Here is a 22,186-nt window from a genome sequence, read left to right as displayed (position 1 = left end):
TTCCAGTGCAGCAAATAGAGAAGAGGGGAGATCACAATGAAAATAGGGGCTCTCTAGATAGACGTGGTCCCTACGATTGAACGGTCCGGCCCCTTGAACATCGCTGAAAGACGCGTTATCCGGTTTCTTACTTCGCGGTATCTTCTGACTGGTGTTCTTTTTGCTTCAGGCGTGTAGTACGCCTCTTTTAATGATTTCATTACCAATTAACTACTACTCCTCAGCTAGCTAGCCACGGCTGCGCCATAGCCTGCAAACTTGCTTATATCCTCCTTCAGGATCTGGGGCAGCTCGTCCGCGACGAAGCTCAGCTGCCACGACTTCTCGACCGGCTTCCAGCCCATGCCGCGCAGGCGCTCGGCGCGGCTGCGGCTGTTGAGGCCCATGACGGCCTCGGTGAAGTCGGGGCCGAAGATGTCGCCGTACAGCTCCGGGTCGATCTGCCGGGGCGTCGGGTCCGCGATCTTGCCCTGCTCGTGCAGGGTGTGCCCGATGAGGGCGGCGATCTCCTTCCAGCTGACCTCGTGGTCGCCCGTGCACTCGCAGAAGTAGTAGGGGTTCTCGAGCAGCTCCGGGGAGTCGGCGGGCGTGCTCTCGAGCTGGTGCAGGATCATGCGGTAGCCCCGCGCCAGGTCCTTGACGTGGATCTGGCTCCAGACGGCGTCGCCCTCGCCCACGTAGCCGGCGAACCCGTGCTTGAGGGCGAAGCGCGTCAGCGTGGGCATCTGGATCGAGAGCCGGCCGTGCTTGTCGTTGTAGCCGTAGATGAGCGGCGGCATCACGATGGCCATCTTGGCCTTGGCCCCCAGCTTCTTCTGCACGCCCAGGATGCCCAGGTCGATCTGCCGGTGCGGGGCGTCGTCGGGCAGCGCGTTGATCTCGGCCGCCTGGCTGTCGTGGTAGATCTTGGACGACTTCTTGCCCCGGGCCTCGGCGTCGCCGATGACGGACGTGCCCGAGGTGTGGATGTAGATGGTGCTCTGCCCATTATCCGCCCGCCGCTGGACGCCGTCCAGGACGGCCTGGGCGCTGGCTGCGTGGTCCGCCGAGGCAATGTGCAGCACGATGTCGTGCTTGGTGACCTCGTCGCTGATGAGCTTCTTGTCGTCCAGGTCGCCCAAGACGACGTTTTTGGCGCCAGTGGCGGTCAGTTTCGCGCCATGGTCCTTGCTTCTGGTGAAGGCCGTCACGTTGTATTGATCCTTGACCAGCAGCTCCAACACGTTCCAGCCGATGAATCCAGGCCCGATCAGCAAAACACTCTTCCCGGTATGAGCTCCGACAGTGGCCATGATGGCTGCTCGTAAAAAAAAAAGAACGAAATTGACTGATTGCCCTGTGTACCTAATGTAGCACCGTCCACGGTCAGATCGACAGGTTTATCCAAAGCCAAGACAATGTTTATATATTACTTTTGAGGATCTGCTCTTGGGGAGATGCGGAGTTGAGTTGAGGTTCTTATTCAAGGTGCATCAAGTCACATCTAAGCTTTTGGTTCCCCGCCTTATACCCGGGAGACCTGAGACGTGTAAATGACGTCGCCGGGTTATTAATTAGACAGTTTGATCTAGTCTGTGACGTCTCCAAAAAGCGCCCACTCCCCATTGCGAGGGACCAAACGACGGACGAAACCAGGATGATGCTGAGCAGATGGACCCTTTTGAGTGTTGTCGCCTGCTAAGTGGAGTTGCGCCTATGCAATGCCGATCCACACGTTGCCGCAATGAGCCGTTTCTTTCCTGTCGGTGACTTGCTTTCGGACCAGATAAGATACGAATCGCCATCTATCTTGATGCATCTTCCGTAACGCCGGACGCGGTGTAACATAAATTGGTGGACACACCGGCAAGTCGGTAACGATTCAAGCAAGAAAGGGGAGAGCTGTAAGGGGGTACGCCAAGCATCCAGTATATGCTAACTATAAATGTGCCACATAATTACAAGTAAAGTTGCCGAGGTATACAGTCTGTGTCCAGGCAATCTGTTTGACCTTTACTTCGGCCCTTTCGAACTGCTCTTGTTTTCTCTATTCCATTGATTTGCCTAGTCGAAGGTATGCATATATGGATATCTTCATATTTCATAGTAAGTGGATAATCTCCTGTTGGTGAGATATGCCCATGCTTGAGAGACCTCTTATTCAAAGAGCAGTGCAATCAGCTGCTGATAAGATGTATCATGGCGAAATTTCTGTTGAGCATTGTTGCTCGATACACCGATAATGGCGTCTCTCATTACCAAGGCCTTATCCCTCGAAATGTGGTCTTGTCGTCCTATGCTTCATCCCATTCGTACGCCCATAGGCGTCGCATAGGCCGAGTATCATCACATATCATCGGAGCTATATGTAATCGTACATAGATTATAGCTTCATTCAAGAAGTTGCCACATTTTGCAACCCCAAAGGAGCAAAGACCTCAAACACTCGCAGACATCCACAGAGAATGACCCCATAAATGAGCGAGATACATCCTTTGAAGTATACGGTAAGTTCTGGTGGCTTCATCCACACAAGATGTGTATTCCCCACCAGCAATCAAAGAACCAGCCTCAGCGACATGCCAAGAGGCCCTCCTCACAAAGGAAATAGCGCTCTGGGAGGACAGTCATCCGTGAGCTTGGCGAGGTGGCTTTGATTTGAGTTCCAAGACTCTCCATGGGAATGCAAAACCTTCCAAGGGGTAGTTGAGGACGCAGGTGAGGTCCAGCCCAAGATGGCGAAGTCCATTGCAGTAAGGAAAAAGATGGGAGGCTGATGCATCAGCATCTTCTGGCCGATCCCATCTGTTAGTATTTGCTTTGAGTGTTGCAGTTATTTCAAGCATCACTTTTGCCCCCTGTGTACACCTCGCAGCAAGAGAACATCATCATGGATACCCCAACCACAGCTGGATCAGATATGGATCCTAGGGAGTTCTACGAGAACAACGTGAATGCAGCCTTGCAACGTTCGCAGGAGGTGTTCGCGACACCCGTTCTGGGTACCAACCTTCGGCTCGAGATGGTGGCACGTATCCTCATCCGAAGAGGAGAGGAGATTCTCCAGTACCTCGAACGCGGAGACGATGCGATCTCTTCGACCGATTTCGCCGCGAAGTGGGAGCATGTCGCCGGTGGCGTATCCGCATTGAATTACTTGTCTCTCCAATCCCGCGAATCCGAGAAAGCCATCCACGACTTGAGAGCCATGCACGTCCATTACTTGTCCCTGAAGTACGAATACCACAGCTACAAAAAGTACCAGAGATTACAGGCGATGCGCAGAAACACGCCCGGCCCCGTGCCCTCCCTGGAGGGAAGAGACCTCATCGGGGATTTGGGGCATAATCTTGCCTCCCACCTGCTGCTCGACAAGAAGTGGTGGACAAGAACGTCGCTCGAGTTGCAGCAGGAGCTCAACCGGCATCGTCGGTGGGAGCAACACGGCCCACCGAAGAGCAAGGCGCCGTCAGCGCCCAAGTGTACCTGGCTGAATGGGCTATTGGACTTGTTTTACTCAAAAGACACAAGTACCGCTGTGGAAATCATCCGATCCGCCCTGGCGACGGAGTTTGAACCCTTCAAGGCAATGAGCATCCGACATGCCGGTCTGGTCAATGAGGGCCTGGATCAGCTTGCCCTGGACGAGGTCGACAGAGACCTTGGTTTGCTAATGACCTGGGTCCCCAAGGAGTACGACACGGAACCACTGGAAAGAGCTATCGTTTGCTACAAAGACAAGATTCTGCATTACCGATACGAGGTAGAGGTAACGCGATACAGGGCGAGTGTTAGCAGATCGCAGCTCGGGGGTCAACTCCGGAGAAAGGCATCAGGACAGAGAAGTTGTCGGCATAGATGAAATCACACCAGTCGTCGGATAGGTTTTAGTAATGCATACTTGAAGGAGAAGTCTGTCTATGGTTCGCTAGCTGGTCCATTGGGGTAGATGGAACTTGACGTTCTCGTAGACGAGGAAGGTGACCCAGGTGGCCGGCAGCACGCGTATGACGCCTGGGACAATGCCCCGATAGAAGCCTCGTAGACCCTCTTCTGTCCAAGTCCGCTTCACCACGCCCATGATCCCGCGTCCGTATTTCTGATCCGCGTCGTATGTCTGAAGTCGACTCCTGATGGCTTGGTACGGGTAGGTCACGGCGCCGGCAATGAGCTTCGAAGCGCTGGACAGCACGACGGTGGCCTCGTTGCTCAGCCTCGTGGGCGCTGAATCGTCCGGTTGCTGCCGACGCTGTCGCGCAAAGTACACCCGCTTCGTCGAATCGTACACGGCGAACTGTACCGCACCGTGCGTGACGCCCAGCAGACTGATGCCGAGTCCGCGGTAGAAGCCCCGTAGCCCCTCCTCCTTCCACAGCTGCGCCGCCCCCTTCAGCATGCTGGGATACGCTCCCACGGCGCCGCGATCGGAAGCCAGCATGCGGACCTTCATGACCCAGATAGGATTCGTCAGGATCTGGACGCCCACGCCTGCGAGGCCCGACGAGATGAAGTAATCCGACGCCGTTAGGTTCGCCGCGTTGCCGAGTCTGCCGCGACTGCTTCCAACCTCTCCAGAAAAGGAAGTACCATCTGGCATGGTCTCCGCTGCCTTCATATATCCGATGGCGCGCTCGATGCGGGCCTTGAAGAAGAAGAACGAGGCCCAGCTCGTCGCGTTGCCCAGCAGGTTTGGCGTCAGGCCGCGGTACAGGGCCCGCACCGGCTGGGGCGTGCTGGCCAGGCCCCGGATGAGCGACATGGTGGTCAGGCTCGACGAGGTGGGCGCGCTGCTGCGGTGCAGCTGCATGCGCGTCTTGACGATGTCGAGCGGGTGGACGACCAGCGTGGCTATGGAGCCCGCCGAGAGCCCGGCCACGGTCTCGACGAGGGCGGGAGAGAGGCCCGCATGGTTTTCAGTCATCGGGGGTGACCTTGGGGACAGTACTGTTACATTTCAGAGGTTTTGGGACTAGGATGAAGGAAGCCTGGCGCAAAACGGGATTTTGAGCGTTGTCAACCGGGACCGACGACGAAGCACTTAGAAATTTGATCCGCTAAGCAGTTCTTATCGCCGATAAGTTGATGTCGTCATGTAGAAGGCATTTGAGTCGATGTTGAACCGCCAGAGATTACTTGTGTGGGGAGCGTATAAGTGAAGCGCACAAAGGTACCCAGTAGGTCTTTTACGATGACCGAGAAATTATATCTATCAATCGTTCAGGTCTTTGTCGCGAAGCGCACAACGTCATTGGCTTTAGCTCCACCAGTATCTTACACCCACCCACCCTACGGCTACCGAACAGCACCAATTGATGTCAAGCGTTCCAAAAAGTTACCCAAATTTGGTATCAGAATATCATTAGTTTGAGTGTAGTGTACATATTGCCACTCCGTCGTGACGCATCGCACCGGCTTGCGTTGATGTGGTTATCCGCGGCCACCGCATCTCATGCCCATTGAACCTCGAGGTGAAGAATGCTTGAACCCGCCCAATCCATCATCCAAATGCTGCATGAAATATATTTATACAGGGGTCGTCATCGTTGGCGCCGTAGCTATTCGTATCTAGGAGAGAGGAGAGAGAAGGCTGTCCAGGTTAGTGAGGGGAGCGCATGTGGTGGGCTGGTATGGCAGAGACATACCGGATGATGCTGGGGCGAGGGTCGCTGCGGGTGTAGCCTGATAAAAGAGTTAGATAGAGTCCGTGATGATAGCTCGGGATAGTAGAGCTGCGCGGCGGTCGAGTAAAGCATACCGAGGTAGAGGATTAGGGGAATGTAACCGCTGCGCAAATGGTTAGCATCCGCTACATAGATCGACTCCGAGCCGATGGGCAAGAGGGTACATACTAGTGCATCGCGACACGGCTGAGCTCGATAATCCTTCCAACGCGCTCCTACATTGAATGTTAGACGAGGTGCAATCGACAGGGTGGTGATGTGGTGGGCGCACCTTGGATTCTTCCGAAAGAGCGAACATCTTGGCGGTTACGGGAGTAGACAGGGTCGTCAGGTAGTAGCTGCAGGCATAATTAGCAATCGTGTGTGTTGGCGTATGATAAAGGGGCGTGTATTGGAGTGCGTACCGAAAGTGCGTCGTCGAGTCTTTCCGATGTTGCGACGAGTGTCTTCGCGATAGTCTACTGTGCAGATGTTGGGTGTACGAGCTTCAATCCTAAAATTTCCAATCGTGGAGTTGCACCCGCAATTGCGTAGCGCAAGCCTGTGCTAGGCCGACTTACCTAATCCGCCCACCCAATTGGCGCCTGTGGCCTGTTTGCCGTGCTGCCCAAGCTCCCGCCGAAGCTACAGTTCCACTGAGCCCCGGAAAAACATTTTCGCTTTGTAAGCTTAGAGCCGCGTCCAGGCGCGTTTCCAGCTTCAGATCACCACTGATTGATATCGCAAAGTGCTTCCGTACGGTGACGGCATTTCACACCTTATCTTGCATCATTTCCGTCGAGATGTCGGGGCAAAAGCATTGGTAGGTCACCTGCAAGTACTGGCCTTTCATTAAGCACTACTAACCGGATGATTACAGGGAGCAAGACAAAGAGGCGACCGTCTACATCGGCAACATCGATGAACGTGCAAACGATGCCCTAATCTGGGAGCTCATGGTCCAGGCTGGACCGGTAGTTAACGTCCATCTTCCGAAGGATCGCGTCACGCAGTCTCACCAAGGCTTTGGCTTTGTGGAATTTAATGGAGAGGTCGACGCCGACTATGCCGCCAAGATCATGAATGGCATCCGACTTTACGGCAAGCCCTTGCGAGTCAACAAGGCCTCTGCCGACAAGCAGAAGCCCCTGGAGATTGGTGCCGAGCTCTTTATCGGAAACTTGGATCCTATGGTCGACGAAAAGATCCTATACGATACCTTTGGTCGCTTCGGTAACCTGATAGCACCACCCAAGGTGGCGCGGGACGACAACGGGTTGAGCAAGGGATACGGTTTCGTCAGCTACAGCAGTTTCGATGCCAGCGATGATGCCATCAACAACATGAACGGCCAGTATCTAATGAACAAGGACGTGAGCGTACAATACGCCTACAAGAAAGACGGCAAGGGAGAGCGGCACGGAGACGAGGCAGAGCGTATGCTTGCTGCCCAGGCGAAGAAGCACAATGTCACCGTCGAAAGCCAGCCCATGCCATCGGCGTTCCTTCAGACCCCTGGCCAAGCCATGCCTCCTCCTGCAGGTGCGCCGCCAGCCATGGCTACGGGCGGATTCGATCCTTCTATGAACACGGCTGTGCCCCCTCCGAGACCCATGGGATTCCCAACACCAGGAGGCCATCGACCTCCTCCTCCGGCAGCGTTTGGCATGAACGGCGGACCTCCGATTCCTGGACCACCCGGACGGCCAGCTGTTTTGCCGCCAGCGCCTTCGGGACTTCCCGCAAGGCCTCCTCCTGCCCAGGGATTCGCGAGCCCGCAAAACTTCCACCCCGGTGGCTTCCAAGGACCTCCGATGCCCATGCCACCGCCCGGCTTTGGGCCGCCACCTGGCAATCCTCCTCCTGGCTTCGCTCCACCTCCAGGCTACGGCCGTTGATACACTGCGAACAAGTCGAACATCACATAAGACAGCGGTTGCGCTATGGCCTATGCGCTCTGTTTGCGAACAGCATACACCAGTGCCTGTTTCAGGCCTAGACCAAGTATTATTGCGAGATGGAATAGCTATCTCATTAGATTTTGGGCCAGCGGCATGGAGTCTACTCACTGCGTATGTCAACACCTGGGTGTCGTTGGTCCCAGGAGCGCTTGCGTTGCCTAAGGGGTAGCTTGTGGGTGGGCGTGGAATTCGTCGAGTAAAGGAGGAACGAAATAGGAGGCGCCATCGATATTGATTCGAAACAGCGCTACTCGAGTTGCCGCCATCCGCAACCCTACAGACCCACGGAGACAACCCACAAGAGCGAGGCGGAGCTGTGTAGACGGCAACGATATTCCGATCGGGGAGAGAAGCTGAGCCAAAGGAGCCAAACACTGTTTGTGAGGGATCGTCTTCCATGATCTTTGCGCATCAACCTGTTGGCTAATATCAGTCTAATTACAGAGATACCCACATGCAAATTGAAGCATCAATATTACAACGCGTAAGCGGTCTGTCCAGCTGTACCTATTCGATCACCACTCGGTCTTGCGGAAAACGACGGTGCTTCATGCGCTGGGTGGTGGTGACCTGCAGGATGTGTTGTTTTTGGCCTGGGCAAGCACGTCTGTGTCGTCCTCTGCATACTACCCATGTGAGCTGAAGTAGGTTTTGATCAGGGAACTTGTGAGAGATTGCGGTGAGGCTGTGTTTTCGCCCCTCCCATCCTTGACGGATGTTGATTTACGAGGTTGCAATAGGTTGCAATCACTATGGCGTGCATATTGATACCCAATCAGCTCCCTTTGTGTATGTACTTTTTATGTGATGAAGGCAAGTCACTTGATACGCTCCCCTGCAGGCTTTCTTCTCACAAAAAGCTTCGTTCGCTCTGCTGAACGTCCGGCCAATCCTTTTTGCTCATCGGCTAGGGCGGGAAACATCGTCAGTGCATCTATCTCTATGTGTTACTTACATAACCTGGACCGGTCAGCCTGCAGTAGAGTGTTGGCATTCAATGCAAGATTGTCATGATCTCATCCACATGAACGTCAAGTTTACGCATGCCTCGCTCGCTCCATGATTCTTTCGGCGTATGTACGTTGCACAGCAGAATCCAGGCACGGGTATGCCGATCGATGACTGCTGCCCCTTTCCCACAATCTGATATCCGAATGACAGTATCTCAGATGTAAACGGCGGCTAGCCGCATCCATGCATGAGCTTTGTGTATACACTGTATATGTACTGTTTATAGAAAACACGACTTCATCTACCACTGCATCTACTGAGAGCACAACAACCAATCATCTGACAATATGTGAGGCGGCAAGCTCTAGGTAAGAGTATCGCATAGCTTAAAGGAAGGAAGTTCCTTGTGAGCATTCGTGAGCTGTCCGTAGCCCGCGCTATTGAGGTGCTGTCCGGAGAAGGGGGCAACGAGTGATGCAGTCGCAGCCTCACCTCACTAGGAATTGGAGCCAATCAGCTTCTCCAACTTACTGTTTCATACGTCCGATATCGTGGGCTTGCAAGTGTCCAAGGCAAGTCCTGTATATGTAGGAGGGGCTAGGCCCACGTAATAGGGCTGTATGGTGGTGTCAATCCTATCGAGATGCCACCACACATAATATATGTACATCCTGCTATAGCTGCTGTTGCTGCCGTTGTTGTTGCTGCTTGCTGCTCAGATCGTGGGAGAAGTGTGCGTTGCATCTCATCGTGGGAGACCCATACCTTCGGGTCCGACAAAGACCTCTGACTGGGCAGCACAGGCATTAAGCGAGATGGCGTCAGCTTGTCGGGCTTGGGCTGAGCCGGTGGCGCATCTAGAAGGAATTGGTGGTCGGCAGATGAGAAAAGCTGAAAAGAAAGGGGGCGCCTTGCCTTGCCTTCCGACTCGGTTTACCGCATTCGCCCAGCTTCTTTTTGCACTGGTTCGAAGCCACAGACGTGACTGACTTTGCGAATTTCAATTTCTGATATGCGCGTGTCCGTATGCATTCTAGGTTAGTTTCCGTGACCGGCAACCTGGTGCATAGATAGGTAATTTGTTGGGCGAGAGGAGGTATAGCCGCATGCGTAGCGGATCCTTGCAGTATAATCCGACCCTCCTCATCCCCAATCCAGAGAGGAAGGATACGCACCTCTCGTATAGATACTTCCATAGTAGACATCTGGGTTTGGAATTACGTCGGAACATGCCAGCCCACGGGAACCACTCCCTCCCCTGTCAGCAGGCTATCGGGCCCCTCCTCCCAAAAAGACTGCTTACGCCCATATGTACATACATTGGCAACCACCCCTGTGCTTGGCGGAGATAGCCGGGTCGGCCGCAACCGTGCCCCCCGTACAGGGGCTCCTTTGCTAGGCCATCTCGCCATGTAACGTAAAAGAGGGCGCTGTTAGTTGGTGGTGTCCAACAAAACGCACGCGTATGCTGCCATTCTCTGAGGCCGATACAACGTGCCGGCCGAAGGGGGTTGAGGCTCCGACCGTGTGATATGTTATTTTCTGATAGAAACTGCGGTCTCCAGCGTGTCCGGGTATGTGAATGCCGCAGCGCCGAGAAGGCCTAGCGGGCGGGTCTACAGTCTCCCATACGCAAGTTATGTACAGACATGGCGATAGTAGCGAAAGTACAGAAAAGCTGCAGATGTGCATCCCGAATGCCGACAACTTCTCAGCCATGACCGATGTGGATCATGACGCATGGCTTATGGTGTTGTGTGGTACGAAAAAAAAAAAAAAAAAAAAAAAAGTGATGTGGGATACCCAGTCATATCGCCCAATCTAGGCCGTACTGGCATTTCAGTATAGCAGATCTGAATGTGCCATCGTCGTCTACACTCACTCGTCTTGCCAGCATCTTGTTTTCCGACGATCCCAGCATGACCGGGGTAGAAGCAGGGGGCCTACGGAGGCAGTCGCTTACTCGACAGCCATAATCTAAAAAGGCGGGCCCTACTTTCTTTGCCAAATTTGATGGAATACCAAGGCTTGTCTTCTCTGCATGCTGCTCTGCATACTGCCCTGAGGGCGGACATGCCCGCCACCCTTAAATGCATGTTTCGAGGGGCCAGCTCGACCTGAAGCAGATCTTTGTACATATCTCAACTGCAACGATCTATTCTGGGCACAGTAAGTGTAAAGTCGACCTGGGGTGTGCTTACCTTAGCCCAGCTGGGCACTATGGAGAGGCCATTGCCCTCCACCGGTGTCAAGCGAGTAGGGAGTGGAACGCAAGGACCTCTTCGCAGCTCGCTTTGGGTAGACTTTGCGAATAGATACGAGGTACCTTGTGAGCAGTCACCTTTGGGGGATCCCCTCGTGGCTCCGTGGTATCTGCAAGATCCGATCAGGTGCCACCGATGAAGAAACCGAAACATGTTCATGCGGGCGTCCAGTGCGCCAGTCACCAGTGTCTACGGAGGATGGAATTCGGATCTCGAAAAGATCCCCTGGTATATCGAGCTTGGACTTGCTCTCGTTCCATGCAAAGTCTCTATGCCTGTCCAGAGACCCATGAAAATCCGCATGTCAACCCATTGTTAGCATAGATCTACATGTAAATATCGAATTGGTGAGGGGGCGGGCTTTTATTGTGGGTTCTCACATACATTGTCAATGAGAGTCTGGCGTTCAGAATAGAGATATCGAAGCGTGACTTCAGATAACAGCCGAAAACCTAGGCCGCGGGATAAGAAAGCTTCGACTGGCTTGACCACGTTTATCAGGCCAACACCTTTCCGACATCGTGGCTCAAGAAATTGACCAATGCAGGATGTATGGGATACCATAGAAACGGTATGATACAGGGTTTTTGGTGATCGCCGGCCCATCAGTCCCAGCAGTAGTGGCCGAAGAGCGTTCGGACCGCATGGAGGTTCTGTTGACAATAGAACTTGGTCTGAACGGAGTCCCGTAGCCAAACACGATGTACATTCGTCATCAGCCCAGAGTATGGAGGGGTCAAAGTTCCTGTCCAAGGCCGTGACACAAAGTCTTGCACAGTTCACAGGCTACAGCTGCAACAGAAGCCCCTGTACAATCTCCTCGTTCAATGAGCCCTTGGACTGAGGCTGCTGATGGGGTAACACCCTTGCCTTGCAACTGGATGGGCAGAACCGAAGGGCAGAAGTCTGGCCATGAGCGGGTGATGCTTCAGATAGATTGATCGCTGCCGCTCTCTCGCCAATTACCTAGGATGGCATCTTCAACTGGTGGGCCCGTAAGCGTCGAAAATAAATGTCAGATCGAGCAGAGGAGCAACATCCCGGTCAATATCATGCCTAGATACTGCGGTTTTACCAGCATCCACAGCATGTGGATGGGGGTGGCAAGGTTATATCGTGTCGCCTGCGTGTGGATGCGAATGTGGATGTGGTTATGGGTGGGCTGGTCTTGGGAAGATATTTTGATGCTGTTACGTACCCTGATGCTCGTCGCGTTGCCAATTGACTGTACCTGCTGTCTGGGTGTTTGGAGGGACTCATCTTGACATGTAGCATCTCGGCAAGCGAAGTAGCCGAAGCTGCAGGTCAGCTATAGTTAGCGGGGTCGTATATACCAGGTTTCTGGGAGACGACTGGGTTCGTCGCGGGCACGCGTAGAACACATGTAAGGTGACAAGTGATATATGTCCTATTTGGGAGCGGCTTGCGAGAAACCCCAATTTTCCCAGGAGCTGCCAGGTTTCCTATTCGTGCGTCGAAGTATGCTTCGATTGGGCGATTGAAATGGGCCGTATTGAGTTGGCAGCTGGGAATTGTGACAAGTCGCCCTGCAGGAGCATTCCAGAACGAAGATCTCGAGGCAAAGGCGTCGCGAGAAACACCCGAATCAGGTTCACAGCGCTTGGTCCCGCGCACATGTTGCTGCAAGGCCAAATTGTTAGAGGAGACGCGCTTGTGGGGTTCCAACTCGGCGGTGCAGTATCACCGACATTTGTTGTCGACTCAATTCATGTCAGTTCTTGTCGGCGAAAGAGCACAAACAAGTATGGAATCGTCTGGTCTTGGGAAACATCGGCACGATCCGGGCCGGGGAATAGGAGAGCAACCATATCCCGTACCCATACACTTCTGAAGCGCTATCATAGGTTCTTTTCTGGTGGAAGCTATATCAAAGCCTACCCATGACTATCAGGCATGTCAAGGGAAGGAGATGCTTGTAGATTACCTGAGCCCAATGGTAAGGCTGAAAAACCAAAGTAGATAACAAATTGGCAAGGATAAACCCTGCTGGCCATTTGCATACTTCATTGGCCAGATCATGCCTTGGGCCAGCAGAATGAGCGCATAGAGAGCAGACACTAGATACAGATCGAAGTAGTTTGGAGAATTGAGGATCAATTGACAGTTGGGTGATGTTGCTTACTGTGTGCTCGACAATCCAAACCCGGCGCATACCTCGATGGGGTTTGGCAGCTGACAATGTCCATTGGGTATTTTTAGTGCACAGTTTCCACCGCGCACGAGTATAATTGTAAGGGAAGTCGCGAATTAAATGACCTGCATACATATGTATGTATATGTATGCGCGTAGGGCATATATGCTGCTATGCACAACGGTCGGGACTTCAAACGTCGGTTTGAACTATTGACAACAACAAGTGGGAAACGGGTCGTTCTCCTTAGGCACCGATTTAGTCGTAGATTAACGTTCGATGTACTAAAAAAGCGCCCGAGATCAAGAGTTCCCCCTAGGCTCGATTCCAGATGAACTGGAGAAGAGTTGGGCCGGAGCGATGCTAGTTTTACGTCTGTGCATTTACTCTCCCCGTCCCAAGCTAGGACCGAAAACCCAGAGACAACGGATGACAGCTCAAAAGACGGGTCTCCAGATTAAACATTTAGACTTGGGACGGTGGCTGAAGCGTCTTAGGCGAAGAGACAAGTCAAACATGTTATTCTGACCTCCTCCATCCAACCTCGCCCACTTGCTTGCTGGACTTGCCGCAACATGGAAGTGTCCCGCGTCCGTCGCGGTGATAGAGTTCGCAGCATCCAGCTGGCGGTCTATTGAAAAGATAGAACGCCAATAGATAGATGGTCTGCTTTCCAATATGGATGTAGGTGATGTATAATGGTAGAAGCGGGACCTACGGGCATTCAACCGACCTCCCACCCTGGACGCTGATTGGATGCACGCCAGCGTCGATGCGCTGGTCCTCATGAGAGCGGGCGCCACGATACGCATGTTCCTGCGTCATCGCGTAGTCACTGAGCAGCCGGGCTCTTCGCATCTCTCTCCGGACTGGTTACCGGTCAGAGTTCACATAAGGCAGGTGTCCAAGTACTGCCCAAGGGAGTACTCCGCGAGCCGTGCTTGCATCTGGCCACCGGATCGATCCCCGCCTGCCAACGAGACCTCCCTACAGGGTATGTACATTATTCGCGACTCGGCGGCTTGGTCGTTCAATTGCGGCGCTGTATTTGCTGATTCTTGTCGCTCGTGGACTCGAGCTTGCGACCATGCTCCCCAATGAACCTCCCGGAAAGTCCGTCTGTGTAACTCCAGATAGATAAGGTGCTCCATAAAGGTGGAAAATCATGGGTCACGCTGTATAAGTACTCGAAAACGAACAGCCGTCATATGATGAACCCGTTAGTACAGATGTGAAGCCTGGGAGGATCGCTGTGAGGGTTGAGAGAGCGGCACGAAACTCAAAATGCGATGCTAAGCACTGCACGCCAGGCCGATCCCTTTGGGCGCCTGTCCAGTAAGACTCTTCGCTGCTGCCGTCTCGTAGATGCTCCGGCTGACAAGCTTTCACCTGGCTGCTTGTCAACCCATTATTGCCTTTTGATCTGGCTTGGCTACTACTTCGGCAACGGGTATATTCCCCCTCCTTTCCCAGTTAATTACTTATTCGTTACCATGCTCCAAATTCCGACGATTGCTCCAAAAAAACGCATACCGGGTCTTCCGCGACACAAAAGAGCAAGTCCATAGTCAGCTCGGATCCTAGCTGAAGAAGCGGGTTAAGTTGATTGGGTCGCCGCCGCCTGTCTACCACGATCTCGGGTCTGAAGCTGAAGACGTCAGCGCGGATCAGGGGACCTTGTAAAGCCAAGCTCCAATAGTGTGGTCGGCTGCTCCCCCACTCCCGGTCGGAGGAATTGTAAGTGAGTAGTAAGTGTGCAGTACAATACGTATGCCAATTTTACCTTTATCGACACATGCGGGCCCTCATGGAATCAGAGTAGCGCTGCGCATGTAGAGTCGGGTAGCCGGCATACCACGGCCTAGCCGATAGAATGTGGCCAAATACGTGTGTGCTGAGGGGCCTTCCCGCACTGTCATTAGCGGAGACATGAATCTATGGTGGTCGGCGCGATGGCGGGACTCTGCCCCTTGAGCATGCATGTCTACAGTAGAACAGTCTCGTCCTTGCAGTATGCCGCCCGGCCAATGGGATGCTATGCCTTGGCCTGAGTCTCGACAAATACGAAATAAGATTGGAGATAGTTGCAAGCTACCGTCCGTGTCTTGCTGATATGTCTCTTTCGGGACTTTGCTGTCCACTGCCATACGGCTTCCGTCATGAGATCCGCGCAGGATTTGACGCCCTGGTGCCTGGCTTTCAAAGAGATGCTTGGTGCCTCGAAAGGTTGCTTACTGCTCCTTGAGAAGGATCTCTATGAAGGATCGCAAGGTGGGTCACATTAATGGGCACAATTGATCGATGCGATCGCCGACCAAAGCTCGCGCCTGTGGCACTGTGGCTTGCTTTGGTCGCACCCATCCCCATGGTATTGGATCTGAAAGTTCGTCATACGCATACACAGCGGAGGTGATAGAGGTAAATCTCCCGCCGTGTAGAGTGTGCGAGAGTTGAGCAGCTCGCCGCGTGAGGCTTCAGTTTGAGGGAGACAGATCGTACATGCATTGTGATCGAACCAGTGTCACGTATGGCGCTGCTACTACAAGATGATATATCACATCCAGTGCTAGTACTTGAGCAGGCGACCTTGTCATTATCAGTTACACTATCGAGCCGTGGCTTCGCTTAGGACCTGTTCATGACAAATGCGCCGGCATGAACATCTAAGAGTTCCCCATGACTGTTTCATGCAGATCGCCCAATTGCAGCTGGGCCGGGGATAAGCCCGTGTGGTGATGGCGCCGTGGGCGGCAGCGGTGCTAGCTAAGAAGCATCATGCAACGGCATCCAGATGTGCCAGCAGTGACCTGATGGGCTGGCTGGCTGCGAACCTAGGATCGGGGATGCCTGCACAGTTGCCTGTACTGATCATCTGGGACGTCGCCTGAACTTGGATCTGGTGGCTGAGTCCAGTTGCGGGGGAGGAAAGGGTCCTGAGGCTCCCTGGCAAAGAAGCAAAGAAACAATGGAAGTTTGACAAAGTCGACCTCCAGAGGAGGAAGCCCAAGGCAATCTTACCTTACAGCGACCGTTGGCGGGTGTATCTGTGTATGTATACCGTCGGCCATGCTTCTGGCACATGACTGAGGCGCCAAGTAAGGTGCGCAATACTCCGTACTCGAAGCGGAACGGCAAACGAGACTACTGCAGACTAGACGGTCAATAGAGCAGACCGCTCCTGACGGCTTTCCAACGTTCGACTTGTAATGGGAACCGACCGTTGGACTTGGAGCATTCCGTGCACCGACGTGGCACGCAACGAAGGCATCAATAAGCACGACAGAGTATAGGTAGGTATAGGTTGGGTTGATTGACTGACAGCATTGGTTGGTATTACAGCGCCCCACGCTTCCATGTCAAGATCCGCATTCAGGGCGACCTACCAGTTAGCGCCTGACCAGCAAGTAGTGAAGCCGGTTCTGACGCGCTGGCCGTGTATAAGGCAATGGATAGTTGATAGATTAGCACGATGTAGAATGCAACCCCCGAGCGGATATGTCATTGAGTACGCCCGTGCGTGTGGTCTCGTAGCGCAGTAATGTTATGAAATCCGCATACCACCTCGACCCCCCCCGCCAGCTGCAGCTGGTTTTTGCAACCCAGATACAAGGTTCCGATCGGATGATACATGCGAAGGGCAGAGGTACCTGATGTATCTCGTCCCCCATCGTAAACAAGGTGCTTGATTCGTCAATTGGACTTCCATGATCCCTGCCCGCAGATCTCTGGAACAACCACCACACCCAAAGTTCTACCTACAGTATGTACCGACTGACTGACAGTCGTGATATGCCAAGCTAATCCCGTCCAATTTCCCATCGTCTGTCATATCTGACAGCTTCTCCGCCTCTTTGCCCAATCGACTTGGCTCGATACGGTGAGATAGACGAGGCATGTAGATGATGGGCAGGAACAAGTCAAAGCAAGATCAAGAGAGAGAGAGCGAAAGAGAGCATCTCAAGGGAGAAGGCACATCTCCGCTCGCACTTGCCGATTGATACGCTGGCGAACATGTTCTGCAAGTGGCAGGATTGAGTTTAACATCTCAGCGCAGCAGTTTACGACGTGTCATACCACAACCTACCTTCAGAGCTTCATTAAACCTGCATTTATAGCCTGGGTTAGATTTGTCGTTTGTTTCAGCGCCAGCTACGACCCAACCTGCTCTCCAGTACAGCCAAGTGGGATGTACCTCAGCCGCCATTGACTTCGGCTACTTCAATGGGACTGCTGCTTTTGCTGGCCTTGCACCCATAGTATTCCCCGTACAATTTACCGAGTATATTGCGCGACTCCAGGACGATGTTCTCGCCTCTGACGCTGCATATGCGGCTATCAGTTGAATGGCATTTTTGCGAGCGGTAACGCAACGCATTTGACATTGGTGGCCGGGAAGCGCAACCGGGCAATCGGTGTGGCCTGCATTTTAACGACATTTACCTCATTTACCTCATATGCACCCACAAGGCAAATACTCATCCAGACAGGCCAGGCGGTTTCCAGGCATTTCGCATCCGTGGAGTTCCGGCCGTCGATGGCGCGCCCAGTACACCAGCAGTAGCCAGATTCGAATTGGGGTGGTTTTAGTGATCGCCTGTTTCGCCAGGGTACCCCAGCTTGAATCACTTGATAGAGGCTAAACCTAATAGCTCTGCTCTGAATATGTGGTGGCTTGAGGACCGCTCAACTTCAACCACCACACACATACTGCATACGGCTTTTACGCGCACACGCACACTCTCACTCACTCGCGCGCGTTCTCTTCCTCTCATTCCCTACAAGCCACCTGCCGACCCAGTTTGCCAAGCATGCCCTTCCCCGTCATAGTCTTTTCAGACCTGGCCCCACGTAGATACGTACAGTACAGTACACTCACCTCACTGCCTGAGCCCACCCACCCAGTCGATTCCAATCCACCTGGCCTACCTACCTAGTCCCTGGAATCCCCCGGTACAACGCCCCTGGTAGCTCTCCCGCTGCGGGTACCACACCCATTCATTGCCCACCCAACTGAGCACACTGGGAGTCCTTCGAGTTATTCTTAGGCGGCTGGGCATATGTGCAAACGAAACAATGAGACCTCCCCGATTCGATTGTCCCTCGACGGTGGCAGAGGCAGAGAGGGGACTTGTAGCTGCCTACTGGCCAACCTGGTTTCGAATCTCTCGACCTGGCGGGCGAGCTTCGCTGATCTCCGTATATGGAGATTGTGTTGTGTATTTGGAATCGTCACTGACATGGATCATGCCCTATGGGGGGAGGGCTTAGGCTCCCATCAGCTCACCATTGCCAGATTGGATTACTGTCACTGTCCAGCGAGTGCTGGTCACCTAGGCCGTGATATCCCCTTCGATGTAGCTGGTAGCTGTAGTAGTAGCTGTGACGGCCAACCCAGTCCCAGCCACTCACTGGAGGTCGTGAAGCAGCCAATGTTAGTGGGAGGTTCGAGGCGTGGACACTAGCCTCTCTCCTTTGCCGCATCAGTTCAGAATGTCTCAATCCTGGCTCGGCCGCCTGTCATCCACTATTATGGTGGGCTCAGGACCAAGCCTCAGATACAATATTCCTCCACCTCGATCGAACCCTGGGCTGGCTAGGAGCCCCGTTCTGATACAAAGAGTCTGGGGTGGGGGTCTGATATGAGATGTGAGCACAAGGTGTCTTTCCCAAGCCCTGGCTTGGTTTCTTAACCCTATGCGTACAAGCGTTCTATCCAGAACGTACGTCTCTTGTATCCTGGTCGCCTGCAACCTCGCAAGTCGATCCCCGGCAGCAGTACCTAACACGGGCGGTGGCCCAGGTGGGGACCCCAGTGCAAATCATCTTGCTTCGCGGAGTATAATATCTCGAGGGCCCCAAGTCTTGTTCCTTACAGGAAACCGATGAGATGTCTGATACCTGACTCGGTTACTATATCCTTGGTTACATTTCCGTCTCTTCGTGAACCACGAGTCTTTCCTTTTCCTCGTTATATTCGGCGGCTTTTGTCTTTCTGTTACTACCATCCCAACTACTTATCACCATCAATATCACACTTCTGAATCTGCCATACCACACGGCTCTTTCTATCATCACACTTGCAAAGACCTTGACATCCTGCGTCTACCCATAATATCGCACTGAGAAAGGCTCGCCGAGATCGAATAGAGTCCTGTTAATAACTAGTACCCCAAGCTACGATGCAGCTCCCAACCAACTGGGGACGATGGCAGGAACACCATCAGTCTGCCCCCGAATATGGCATGATGGGCCATTCCGGATTGATGCAGTATGACTCTAGAGCAACCAGCTCCCCTACGGTCCAGCAGCCCACGGTTGCTACTCAATACATGGTTGGCAACTCCTACAGCATGCCTTCAGTATCGAGTATGACGGCTCCCCATTACCAACCGCACAACCCTTTTGGTTTCCAGGCCTACCCTCCATCGACTCCTAGCCCCTTGGTTGCGCCCTTCAGGCAGTTCTCGGACGGGCGCCCAACACTCCGAGTCATGCCTATCAGCAGTGAGAAAACCCCAGACAGCAGCTATCCGCGGGACAGTATGCACTCCAACTTGGAGTCAACCACAGCCAGCCCAGAGGTCAAGCACGAGCTGCACACACCACCCCAGCCTACAAGAGGCCAGGACTCCTTGGTAGCACTCACTCCCAACAGTGCCAAAAATGAAGGCAACAAGTTCGAGAACAACACATTCATCGACAATCTGATGAGGGTTGTGCAGTCCAAGCTGCACAATAAATCCGACGAGAGCAGCCCCGAGGCTCGGTACCCATCACCGCCTCGCGGCTCGAGGTCTGCGAGCCCAGAGGACACCAAGCCTAACGAGAAGCATCCCAAGAAGTACCGGTGTGATGTACCGGATTGCAACCAGAAATTTGCTCAGAAGACGCATCTCTACATCCATATTCGCAGCCACACCGGCGAAAAGCCCTACGTAAGTTTGTACACTCCACGACGGCCTCGCCCGCTGGCTAAACTGACGAATAATAGCCATGCAACCATCCAGGATGTGGCCACTTTTTCTCCCAACTCGGTAACCTGAAGGTATGCTTCCCTCTGACCATCTTTATCGTATCTAGCTAATCATTGTAGACCCACGAGCGTCGACACACCGGCGAGAAGCCGTTCGCTTGCGAACAGTGCGGCAAGAGGTTCGCCCAGCGGGGCAATGTTAGGGCACACATGAACGTTCATGACCCGTCTAAGAGGTTCTACTGCAACCTCGACGGTTGTGGAAGGCCTTTTACTCAGCGTGGGAACCTCAAGGTCCGTTCATCTCCTGTCATCCTCGCCGCAGACCTGTTTATGCTGACTTAAGTGATTTTCTAGTCTCACCAAAACAAATTCCACACGAAGACTCTCATGGAACTGACTGAGAAGTTTGCCACCATGTCGGCAGCGGAGCTCAACAGTCTCCCCAAAGATGAACGGAAGGTATTCGACGACTTCGCCATTATCTACAAAAACCTCAACAAAGGCATCAAGGGCCGTGGTCGAGACCGCAACGTCGCTCCCGTGGTTCCGAGGTCTCACCCTCACGGTGGGCAAGGCCTCGTAGCGCCACCCAGCCACCATCTGGCACAACAGCAACATACGCCACCTATGCACCCGCACATGACTTCCGGCTCCGTACCGCAGCTGCCGCAACTGCCTCACCCTGCTGAACTGCAGCACCCCCATCACCATGGATTACCTGCGCACCAACACCACCACGAGGGCGACTACCATTCATATGTGATGATGCGCCAGCACCAGCACCACCAGCAACAGCACAACAACCCTGGCCAGTCACACCATATGATGGTGGGACGCAACAATCGTCCCTACGAGATCATGGATGTCGACCAGGAGAGTCTGTCCGGTAGTGGTGCTACACCGAGTTCGACTGGGACTTTCTACGAAGAGGACCACAACCGCAACATGTCCTTTGAGCAACACCGCATGTACTAGGACTTACACTCCATAGCACAGCAAGCCGGTCGCCAACTTTCCAAGGAAACATGTATATCCTCCCTCCGGCCCATGTTGCATCTGCCGGGGGTTTCCTTGGTCCCCTTTATGCTTTGCGCCTGTACCAAAATCACGATCACGGGAGGGATGTTCTTATTTGTTTCCATGCTGCTTTTGCCCAAATTTTTTTGTCTAAGGGGTCATCATTACATACAGTCTTCTTCTATTTCCCGGAGCTATACACAGATGAAAAACACAGAAAGAAAAATCATGACGAAGAGGAAGAGATAAAGAGATATGCGGCGTACGACTACACAAAAAAGACCAGGCGGTTAGTTTTTGTTGCATTTTCTGAGACGGCGGTACGATCATGTCATGGTGGGACGTATAGAAGAGATCATGTTTTTTTATCACATATGGGCGGGCTTTCTAGCTGGGCTGGCTGGGTCTTGAGCGTTATGGCTTTGTTTATACCGGACTTGTATGTCTCAACGTTGAATACTCTATTGCTTGTGTAATTATTCCGTATTTGAAACTCTCACGTTGCTCACTCTAGTATAGAGAATGGATTACAATTATGTGCAACCAAAAATTGCGCGGTGTCACTTACACACATACACTTACACTCGTCCCTTACGACCACAGGGGCTGTACGATCTGAAATGCTATGATGCCCACCAGAAACCCGCGGGTCGAGAGACATAGGAAAGGGATGCTTGGGGGCGGAGGGACGGAGGCGTCGGCGGTTTTGCAACGGCGAAACAGTCGTGACGCACTCCTCTTGGGGTTGGGTAGTCGATCAGGGATCTAGAGTCCCCCTTGGCTGATGCGTGGCTAGCTAGCCAACAGGATGCAGGGCAGGTAGAGAGACACTTCCAAACGCTGCATGTACATATTGTGTCATTCTGTTCTCTACTTGCTTTTTTTTTCCTCCCCTCGAGGTGGGTAACGCGGTCGAGATGCAAGGCTCGATCGGCCCCTCCCATGTACAAGTGAAAAGGCGTTACGGTCCATAAAAATGCCGGAGTCAAAAAATAGTGAACAAGACGAGAAGGAGGAGGAGGAGGAAGCCAGTAGCAGCCAATGGTTCAAGACGGTCGTGCATCACTAATTTCTCTGCTGGCGGCTTCTGGCCTATTCTTTTCTTTTCCTTCTTTTAAACCCTTTTTCGAGGAAACCTAGACAGTTGTCTCTCGTGAACTTTGGATGGGCGCGGGCGCATCGGTTTCTGTCATATATCACATTTGAGGGGCTGATAACATGACTG

At 53.2% G+C, this 22,186-nt stretch overlaps 5 protein-coding genes across 5 annotated transcripts; 3 read left to right on the top strand and 2 right to left on the bottom strand.

The window, feature by feature from the left end:
* Window positions 1-224: 224 nt before the first annotated feature.
* Window positions 225-1,292, bottom strand: PG985_001265 (uncharacterized protein; the record flags this gene model as incomplete). The annotated part of the gene is made up of 1 exon (XM_066821034.1): window positions 225-1,292. One exon carries the CDS (start codon window positions 1,290-1,292, stop codon window positions 225-227), a length of 1,068 nt encoding a protein of 355 aa, XP_066691913.1.
* A 1,577-nt stretch (window positions 1,293-2,869) lies between these two features.
* PG985_001264 (uncharacterized protein) lies at window positions 2,870-3,841 on the top strand (the record flags this gene model as incomplete). Its single annotated transcript, XM_066821033.1, has 1 exon — window positions 2,870-3,841. The coding sequence occupies one exon, from the start codon at window positions 2,870-2,872 to the stop codon at window positions 3,839-3,841; it is 972 nt and encodes a 323-aa protein (XP_066691912.1).
* A 66-nt stretch (window positions 3,842-3,907) lies between these two features.
* PG985_001263 (uncharacterized protein) lies at window positions 3,908-4,900 on the bottom strand (the record flags this gene model as incomplete). The annotated part of the gene is made up of 1 exon (XM_066821032.1): window positions 3,908-4,900. The coding sequence occupies one exon, from the start codon at window positions 4,898-4,900 to the stop codon at window positions 3,908-3,910; it is 993 nt and encodes a 330-aa protein (XP_066691911.1).
* A 1,542-nt stretch (window positions 4,901-6,442) lies between these two features.
* On the top strand, window positions 6,443-7,537 carry PG985_001262 (RNA-binding domain-containing protein; the record flags this gene model as incomplete). Its single annotated transcript, XM_066821031.1, has 2 exons — window positions 6,443-6,462; window positions 6,520-7,537. The coding sequence occupies 2 exons, from the start codon at window positions 6,443-6,445 to the stop codon at window positions 7,535-7,537; spliced, it is 1,038 nt and encodes a 345-aa protein (XP_066691910.1).
* Window positions 7,538-19,147: 11,610 nt separating this feature from the next.
* Window positions 19,148-20,919, top strand: PG985_001261 (uncharacterized protein; the record flags this gene model as incomplete). Its single annotated transcript, XM_066821030.1, has 4 exons — window positions 19,148-19,903; window positions 19,960-20,013; window positions 20,062-20,235; window positions 20,299-20,919. The coding sequence occupies 4 exons, from the start codon at window positions 19,148-19,150 to the stop codon at window positions 20,917-20,919; spliced, it is 1,605 nt and encodes a 534-aa protein (XP_066691909.1).
* Between the last annotated feature and the right edge of the window lie 1,267 nt (window positions 20,920-22,186).

The sequence above is a fragment of the Apiospora marii genome (genome assembly GCF_038362585.1).
Source record: "Apiospora marii strain CBS 49790 chromosome Unknown utg000001l_segment0_segment0, whole genome shotgun sequence".
Lineage (NCBI taxonomy): Eukaryota > Fungi > Ascomycota > Sordariomycetes > Amphisphaeriales > Apiosporaceae > Apiospora > Apiospora marii.
Note: the sequence above shows the minus strand (reverse complement) of the source record. Positions and strands in the feature narration are given on the sequence as shown.